The sequence below is a fragment of the Quercus lobata genome, chromosome 7 (genome assembly GCF_001633185.2).
Source record: "Quercus lobata isolate SW786 chromosome 7, ValleyOak3.0 Primary Assembly, whole genome shotgun sequence".
Classification (NCBI taxonomy): domain Eukaryota; kingdom Viridiplantae; phylum Streptophyta; class Magnoliopsida; order Fagales; family Fagaceae; genus Quercus; species Quercus lobata.
Window position 1 is genome coordinate 29,262,069 of NC_044910.1, and position 9,542 is coordinate 29,271,610.

Here is a 9,542-nt window from a genome sequence, read left to right on the forward strand (position 1 = left end):
AAGGCAAGAAAGGAGCCTATTCTCCCTTCAGCCAAAATCCGATACTTGCTCGATTGCTGCTAGAACGATACTTGATTACTGCTAGAGCAGGTATGGGGATTGGGCATCCCCACTTCTTCCTCTCTTCCATCACTGGTGCCACCCAGGTGCTTCTGCTTCTTCTTCTCTTCCATCACTGGTGCTACCTAGGTGCCTTTGCTTCTTCCTCTCTTCCATCACTGGTACTACCCAAGTACCTCTGCTTCTTCTTCTCTTCCATCACCAGTGCTACCCGGACTTGCCTAGTCGTTGTTAGAGCAGAATTGAAGGATCTATCGTCCCTGTGTATTATTTTTTTTATCATTATTTTTTTTATTATTATTTTAGTTAGCTTATGATTATAGGCTTGTCGAAGCCCCTTTATAGATATTGTACTATCTCTTTATCTAATAAAAGATGATTTTATCGCATTTTTCATATCCTTTCTCTTCTGCAATAATTATCTTGTGAATGGATGTACTGATATTTTTTCTTTTGAACCGTATTTAGAACTGATGCCTTTGTCGGTAGAGTTATTTATCGAAATCGACGAGCACAACAGTGTCGATTCTTAAATAAGTTAAGTATACATGACTAACCGGGACAACAGCCGCACGTTTCGTATTGAGGACGAAGTAACCGCCTAAGGATGTGTAATCTGAAATAAACTGTCCAAAGGGGTCGCTGGGCATTAGGGTTCTTTCCCGCGTTTTCGATGATATTCGTAGCTTTAACTTGTTTTAGTTATATGGTCCAAGGACCGAGGCATGACCGTACCTGGTCTAAACACAAAAAGACACCATTGTGTGTTAGTTTCCATAAGGCCGGAGGGCCGAGGACCATGTAATACCTTGGTTCTGTCTAGTACTTAGGCTTAGGCTTTTAGGGTGTCTAGTTTCCCTATAGGCTTAAGTCTAAGGACCATGCAAGATCTTGGTTCTGTCTAGCACTTGGGCTTTATTTTCAGAGTGTCTAGTTTCCCCATAGACTTAAGTCCGAGGATCATGCAAGGCCTTGGTTCTGTCTAGCACTTGGGTTTTGTTTTTAGAGTGTCTAGTTTCCCCATAGGCTTGAGTCCGAGGACCATGCAAGGCCTTGGTTCTGTCTAGCACTTGGGCTTTGTTTTCAGAGTATCTAGTTTTCCCATAGGCTTGAGTCCGAAGACCATGCAAGGCCTTGGTTCTATCTAGCACTTGGGTTTTTTTTTTTTTTTCAGAGTGTCTAGTTTCCCTATAGGCTTGAGTCCGAGGACCATGCAAGGCCTTGGTTCTGTCTAGCACTTCAACTTCTCTCTCCGTATGGGATTCAACGGACTGGACTACTAGGCCCACGAGAGTTGGCCCTTTGTTAGATGTTTGGGGCAAATGTCTGACGTCAGAAGCCCCTAAGACCACGTTTCACTTAACAACCCTTCCCATGTAATCAACGCTTCGAAGTATGGGCCTGAGTGGAGGCTGAGTAACGACAACGATGATGTGTTTTAGGAAATAAGGGGGAGGCTTTCGTGCAGCTTGTACCACCACCACAACGGTCTTTCTGATGGACTCTTGGTGGCAGGAGCTTGACCCCTCCGTGATTAGTCGTTGCACTTGCTAACGCACAAGCTCTTCCCACAGACGACGCCAATTGTAGGGTCACGTTTTTTCAGGTCAAGCCTAAGATGCATGGAACCTTAGACCAGTGAGCCCAATACAATGAATTTGTAGAGAGTAGGCCAAAGAGCTGAGCTTTGGTGTGTGAATAACGACCATCAAGGTATTCCCCAAGGGTCAAGTTTAACAGAGAGAATTGGTCATCGGTAAGATCCGAGGAACTTTTTCTGGTACTTCTGGTGTGTTGGGGGTTCCCCCCCTTGTTTCACTTTATTCTCCTTTTTATAGTCGTTTTCCTCCTCCTGAATGAGGTCCCTAGGGTAGGTACTTGTCCCATCAGCCCCTACCTCCAGTTGTTGGGAGTGGCTGTAAGGACAGAGAAGTATGGCTGTGTCAGGCACAAGGTACTGAATGCAATAAAGGCAGCCTTCCCTTAGACGCTTCCGTTCTATCTGTTGTCTTTCTACTTTAAAGCTTTCCCTGCCCTGTGGAACGATCTGGAGTCTCGCTACCGGTGGTCTGTTACCTCTTTTACCCTTGGCTATATCCATCTGAGGAGGATTCTCCCATGGCCGAGGAGGGGTTTTTCCTTGGGCTGGGCCCAGTATAGATATTGAAATGGGCCTATTAGTCTTTTACCCCCCACAATATATTTTTGGGATAAAAATTAGAGAGCAAATTGACACAATTGAAACAATTAAAAAAAAAAAATTGGCAAAATTACATTTTTCCACCTTAAATTATACCTTATATTACACTTTATATCATAAACTTTTAAAATTCACGTTTTGCACCATAAATTATGACCCATGTTATACTTTGCACTCGATGTTAAGTTTTCTGTTAACTTGGATAGAAATTTAAAGTTTAGGGTGTAAAGTATAATAAAGAGGATAGTTTAGTGTGATAAAGTGTAATTTATCTTTTGTTTTTTAAAAAATTAAGAAGATGAGCAATTAGGACTTTTTACGTGGTGTTATATTTTTTCCATTTAAGTTAATGGTAAATTTGATATTGGGGTGTAAAGTGTAATAAAATTATAATTTAGAGTACAAGACGTATATTCGAAAAATTTAGAGTGCAAAGTGTAATTAGGGATATAGTTTAGGAAGTAAAGAGTAATTAAAAAAAAAAAATTTAAAACACCTTCCTCCCAAAAATACCCAATTCCCAAGCGGGGGTCAAAAGGGGAAAACTGTAAAATATGTAAGGGCATACTTGGCAGAAGGGGAAGAGGAAAGAAGAAAAAGGAAGAAGAAGAAGAAGGGCCAGAGGAGATCGGCGTGAGAGAGAGAGAGAGAGAGGAAACTGAAAAAACGCAGCGTTTCAGGTTAGGAATTTTTAAATTCAGTTATATATTCACTCTCCTCGCCGTATCTCCGCCGTGTCCGATTATTATTAAAAAAAAAGGGAAGGACACGCGTGCAGCCATTAAAAGAAAAAAAAAAAAATAATTGTGCTGCTTGTAATTTTTATACAATGAAAACTTCTTTGTATTTGTGTTTCTGATGTATATGTACAAATTTGTTTTTTATTTTCATTGCAGTTCAATTTTCTTGATAGTGCTGAAAAAAATGTTTAAGAACACCTTCCAGTCTGGATTTCTGTCCATCTTATACAGCCTTGGGTATGGTGGTTGTTTTTCTTATGCATGCATTTGAGAAATTCATGTTATACAGATTTTCAATGTTTTTTTAACATTGCAATTTTGATACTGAAAAGTGGGTAATTTTGTTTGAATATTGCAGGAGTAAACCTTTGCAGATATGGGATAAAGAAGGTAAGTGGGTTTTTTGCTCTGGTTTTTTTTTTAATTTATTTTTTTTATGCAAAGATATTTTAAACCCTTTTTTTTTTTTTTCGTGTGGGATAAAGTTGCTAGAAACAATTAAGTATGAGATGTAGCTTTGCTTGATTGTACCTGTCAGAAAAAAATGTCATGCATTGCCATTTTTGTCAGGAAATTGGCTTTCCCTTATTTGTTTCCTTGAAAATTTGTTTTTCTCTGATAAGTGTGTATAAAGACCTGTCATCATTTTTCTTCTTAATGAGTTTGAAGTGGTGTTTTATGTTAATCCTATGATGCATGGGTACTGATATGGATACAGTATGGGTACGATACGGGTACGGGGATACAATGTTTTTGAAAAACTTAGGGTACGATAACGGATAATAATGTGAATCCATGGCCATTAAATGATGTTTAGAATACAAACCAAGATTTAAAAGAGTAAATAACAGATAACTAGGTAAGTGTTCAACATTGAAACCAATATATAAAACATATAAATAAAAATTCTTACAAGTTTGGGCTATCTCTCACTATGGAGGATTGGGTTAGAATGATATCCAAGTCATATCACGGGTGTATCCTGGACATATGATATATTTTTTTTTAAATGACTAGGTACGTATCTTAGAGGCATCTGGTATGATACTGGTACAATACATATCGGATATGGGTATGTGAGCAAAAATGGGGTATCCGTGCATCCTAGCGTTAATCTATGAAATTATTGCCAATTAGCTCTGGCTCACATAGTGCCTCCTCCACTTGTAAGAGCAAGGCGGAGATTGAGGTACCCACCGGTGTAGGTGTAACTTACCAATCGAAGAAAAAAAAAAGTTCCATTTTTCAAATTTTTTTTTTTTTTTTTTTTTTTTTTTTTTTTTTTTTTATAGTTCTATATTCAAAGAGGTCCCAATATTTGCTTATGGGGTAACTTTTCATCTGCAGCACGGCCCTTCTATTTTTTCCAAGTTTGTTAAGATAAATGCACCATTTGTGTTGCACTTCTTGCAGCTGCCAGTGGCCATGTAAAGCGACCACAGGATGAAGACATACAATCTAACGTCCTTGAAATAATTGGATCAAATATCCAGTCAACTTATATCACTTGCCCGGCTGATCCAGCTGCAACACTTGGTATAAAACTACCATTTTTGGTTATTATTGTGAAGAATCTAAAGAAATACTTTACATTTGAGATTCAAGTCCTGGATGATAAGAATGTCAGGCGGCGTTTCCGAGCTTCTAATTTTCAAGTGTGTAAGTCTGCCCATGTTTCTGTTGTTTAAATGTTCCCACCCCTACCCCCCTTCTTTCTGTGTGTGCTTGTGTGTCTGTCTGTTGTGGACAATATTCTGGTAAATAGTGACCACTTTTGTTTTAGACGGCACTGAAGAAATAGTTGTTACCTGTAAGATGAATTATTTCAAAATATGTTTTGTGACTTTTGTTAGCTGAATAGTAGACTAAAGAGGACAAGTGATTAGTAATCTAAGGTCTAGGTGAAGATATGGTTTTTGGCATTATGAACTGATTTTGGTCATGTTGCAAACTTTATAACCACAAGTCCCTCTTCAGTTAATGTAGCATATTATAGTTTAAACAGGATGCCTCAAGATTGTTTGAGAGGGTTGTGGAATTGGAAATTTAATATTTCATCCCTTCATCTCTAAGCTTTATAATGTTCCTATTATCTCTAAATTGTAGAATACTCTTTAAGCTGTTTTGTTATAAAATTTGTTACATTTTTTTAGATTGTGATACAAGTTGCACTATGTTTTAAGCTGTTAAAGTAAAATGTGAGCTGCATGGTGAGGCCAATGAGCTCCAAGTCAAATGACTTTTCTTCCTTTACAATAGGTGGAAGGTGATGTTGTGGGTTTAAAATTCTCTGGGTGCAAAACTTGCCTATAAAAATATAGGCAAACATCAGAGTTTTCTTTCTCACATTCTAAGGAGACAATTATTTAGCTTTTGGATGGTGAACACTTTTGGTAAATGATTCATTATTGTGCACTAGGTAGGATTTTTTTAGAGGTGTCATTATCGTGCACTAGGTAAATTATTCATTAATGTTTTTAGAGGTATCATTATTGCAAAGAGGATATGTGGATTTTTTTTAGAAAAAGAAAAAGAAAAGAAAAGGATAGAAAGTAGTGCTAATAAAGTTTGAGGATACAGTTGTGGTGTAGTAATGCACAGTTTCCATCTGTACTAAAGTGTGTGACACTAAAAGTCTAAAAGATGGATTTTGTTTGTGAGTGATTAGTTTTTCTTTTATTGTTTTAGGCTGTAACTCGTGTGAAACCTTACATCTGCACCATGCCGCTGAGGATGGATGAGGGCTGGAATCAAATTCAGTTGAATCTTGCTGATTTTACCAGGAGAGCATATGGAACCAACTATGTTGAGACACTGCGTGTTCAGGTTCATGCAAACTGCCGTCTGAGGAGGATATATTTCTCAGACCGCCTGTACTCGGAAGAAGAACTCCCCCCAGAGTTTAAATTGTATCTTCCAATGCAGGTAAGATTGAATCAACCATTCGGTCTTGCTTATTGTGTTATATCTAGGTTTCATGCCTTCTCATTGCTTGTCTAAATAAACTTTTTGGTATCATGATTTTATTACAGAAAGCATGACAAATTTCATGAAAGGAGAGCTCCAGAGCCATCATGTCTGAAAGAGTTGTCTGGGATTCTATATCTGCCTCTCATTCTCTGCCAACTCACATGTTCTATCTTCTTTGAAAACTTATGACACACAATGTGGTAAAAAAATCCTGGAACTGAAGTACCAGCTTACCTGTTATTATCTGAACTTGCAATTAAGCATTACTAGGCTTGATTTTATGCTTTTTTATACTAGTGAAGATCTGCCTTTTGGATCTTTGTTAATGGCCTTCAACATTGTGATATGTGTGTATCAAACTAAAGGTTTTTTTTGCAAAATGGTGGCTGCAAATCATCAATGCTTCTGGTCTCTATTGGGGTTGAACTCATCGTTTCACTTTCTGGAACTGTGCGACTAAATAGTGGTACTTGTTCATGCATCGCGCGGTCAAAGTGCACTGCTTAGAATGGTTCAAAGATCTATGGCTACAAGTTTGCCAACAAACTCATGGGAAGTATATTCAAAATAATCAAGTGGCCATAATTTCATCACCCAAAGCACCCATCCGGATCAATCTAGTTCCGGTGGACCTTGATTAGCTTTTACATGGTTTTTGACTTTGTGGCAGAAAGTAGTGAGGTGCTTCTTCATTCTCTATCTGCATGTCATAAGTTTAGGAAAAAAAAAATCTAAGTCATAATAAGAGTAACAGTGCATTGGAACATCCATGGAATGTTTAATCACATTAGTAGGGTCAATTTCTCAGTCAAAAAAAAAAAAAAAATCACATTAGTAGGCTTTTTTTTTATAGGTTTTAAGACCAAGTATGTTTATGGTTCAGCTTTGGAGAGAAGGCCTGTCTTCATTGCATAGGTAGCTCACTTTTCCTTGACATACTGCTCTATAGGAAATAGGCTGGTTATTCTAGATGGGAGATGGTAATATTTTCAAATGGTTTGTTCCAATATGTAGAAAAGTGCTCGCAATCTTACGACCTTCGATGCAATAGGTGGTCAAGTTTTGAGTTTCAGTTGTGCTCCTTCGTGTGCTTTTGGATTAACTTTTGTTGAAAAGTATATTTGCTTATTCATTAAAAGTTGGCAAAATTACAATCAATCATAAAAACTAAAAAAAAAAAAAAAATCCAAGTTCAGACGAGAGATTTTGATGGTGTGTGCGCCCAAGGCCCCAAGCCCGCAACTTCCATGGGAGATATCCAGGGTTCTGTTTTATTAACTCTCTGATTGTGAGAACTTTTTGGGTGAGGAGGGGATTTGAACTCAAGATCTCCCAATAGAGAGATCTGGGCAATGTCGTTGAGCTACAAAGCTCTTGGCTAATTCAATCATTGTGATTTCTACAACCCATCCTCCCTACGGTACCTATTATCATCTTATAAGTTTGCATTTTACATTTCGCTTTCATATCAGCTGGCAAAATGCTTCACCTTATAGCTTGCTTCTCAAACCTACGCATGTGTCAAACCTATAATTCATGTCAATTTCACGATCCTCCATTTATTGAAAGAAAAGACCTTAACTTAGGAATAAATTACTGCAGAGCTAGATATTTCCAAAGATACCTGATTTTCCTGAGCTTGTGCTGCAGCACCCTTGGATTCGTCCTTTCTTAGCACGCTTGGACTTGTCATTTGGTTTTGCTTGGTATTTGGACCAAACATCAGGTGGCAAAAGTTCTAGAGGCACAACCCCTTCAATAGTACCATGATCAGTGAACTGCAACCGTATGAATTCATATTTACGTGAATTCTTTGTATTTTTTGACCATATAAAATTAAAATATGCATAGGTTGTAAAATTAAACATCCTCTAGAAAATCCATCCAAGTCCTGTCGATTGAAAATCGAAGACCTTTCCAACAATAAACCTGCAGAAGAATATGATAAACCTTTCTGAGAATAAAATACACTTCAATATCAAGTTGAAGGCCATAACAAACCATGGCACCGTTTTGATGCCATGCTATTAAGTATGAACAAGAGTACATACATTAAGATACAACAGTGCTAAAACTTTTTCTACAGATATCTGTCAAAGAATCCAAACTGTTGGACATGTTGCTCTAGCCTTTGGTAGTTGTTTCTTGTTTGAAGATCCCAAATACTCAATTCTCCATTGCATTTAAGGATATATATGAAGTAAAGGAGAACACCAGAAGAATTTTCTGAAATGATGAACTCCTGACTTACCAAATACAGTTCACTTCCTGCTCAGCCACCAACAGGGGAGGCCCAACATTATTTGGGCCATTTGGCAAAAAATTTATACAGAATATTTAATATGTAAATATTAATTAAAAAAATTATTTATTACTAATCAAATCAAGATTACTTTGATATATTAAATACATAATTTGATAAATAATATTAACTAAACCAATGTTAATTTCATATAAAGAATTGAATATCATAGTTGATCCATAAATATTAATAAAAAGAAATAAAAATATATTACAATAAAATTAATATTTTATTTTGAATGCACAACTATACATAGTTAAGTAAAGTTAAAATCTAATTTTTAATTTTATATCTTTTTAAGATTTGGTGTGTGGCTATGTAGGATATCAATTTACAAAAATTAAAGTCTTAAACTATTATAGGAGATTAATCTATAATTGATGATTTAGCACATTTGCAACATTTTTTTGAAACATTTTAGAGTTTCAATTGGGTTAAGGTTCTATTGGTCTTGTACATTGAGAGTCTTAATAAAAATGAAAAGAAAAAAAAAAAAAAACGCTAAAAGCACAATATGATGTGACATTGACTCTCATTGATGAAATTCATCAATCTAACAAATGAATGTTTAAATAACTTTTTTATAATTAGTAATGTGGGGCCGGAGAATTTGTGGTCCCGGCCCACTTCACAGTAGGGCCCAAGACCCAAGCCGAGAAGAATAACTTCCGAGGACGCATAGTAAAAGTCCAAAAAAGGTCTAAGAATATGACCGAGGACGATCTTATGCTTGGCACCTCACAGAACGCCTAAAGAAAATGACGAACTCACTATAGGGGCAGGACAAGGGAGAAAGCTGTCAATACTGTAGTATAGAACCCTGCATCTGACAGGTCCATACTCCTCACCATGCTATTTAACTTTTACAACCACCCCCAACTACTCTAGGTATGGACTGATAGGACAAGTCTACACCCCAGAAAATGAAACTTACACGTGGACACTGAAAAGAAAGTAAATACTAGTATAAAAGGGAAAGAGAGTCAAGAGGGAAGGAGATCCCCCAGAGGAAGTAGTCCTACAAAAGGGAGAATGAAAAGAGTACCACACTCATCGGACTAGGTCCGAGGACTTAGACCCTACAAGCCGCACCGACGGAAGGTTTAGCTAGTCACGCCAGGTCCACCCTCATATAAACCTCCATAAAAGCCACGATTAAACCGTTGTTCGGTGACCAAGACCTAACCTTTCAACCCCACGCTCTACAAATTGTATTGTTTGGGACCCTTACGTATGAACCCACTATCATGTGTGGGTCGTTACAAATTGT

The 9,542-nt window shown here is 37.3% G+C and overlaps 1 protein-coding gene across 1 annotated transcript; it reads left to right on the forward strand.

Annotated features, from left to right (window-relative positions):
* Nucleotides 1–2,835: 2,835 nt before the first annotated feature.
* On the forward strand, nt 2,836–6,383 carry LOC115952224 (cilia- and flagella-associated protein 20). The gene is made up of 6 exons (XM_031069313.1): nt 2,836–2,940; nt 3,157–3,237; nt 3,359–3,390; nt 4,414–4,655; nt 5,689–5,925; nt 6,033–6,383. The coding sequence occupies exons 2-6, from the start codon at nt 3,185–3,187 to the stop codon at nt 6,039–6,041; spliced, it is 573 nt and encodes a 190-aa protein (XP_030925173.1). The 5' UTR covers nt 2,836–2,940; nt 3,157–3,184; the 3' UTR covers nt 6,042–6,383.
* The last annotated feature ends 3,159 nt before the right edge of the window (nt 6,384–9,542 follow it).

Excerpts from the sequence above, each read along its gene's own strand:
- LOC115952224 (XM_031069313.1), top strand. The coding sequence starts at position 3,185 with ATGTTTAAGAACACCTTCCAGTCTGGATTTCTGTCCATCTTATACAGC. Across the intron at positions 3,391-4,413 it reads GCAGATATGGGATAAAGAAG|CTGCCAGTGGCCATGTAAAG; the intron begins GTAAGTGGGTTT and ends CACTTCTTGCAG. Across the intron at positions 4,656-5,688 it reads TCCGAGCTTCTAATTTTCAA|GCTGTAACTCGTGTGAAACC; the intron begins GTGTGTAAGTCT and ends TTATTGTTTTAG.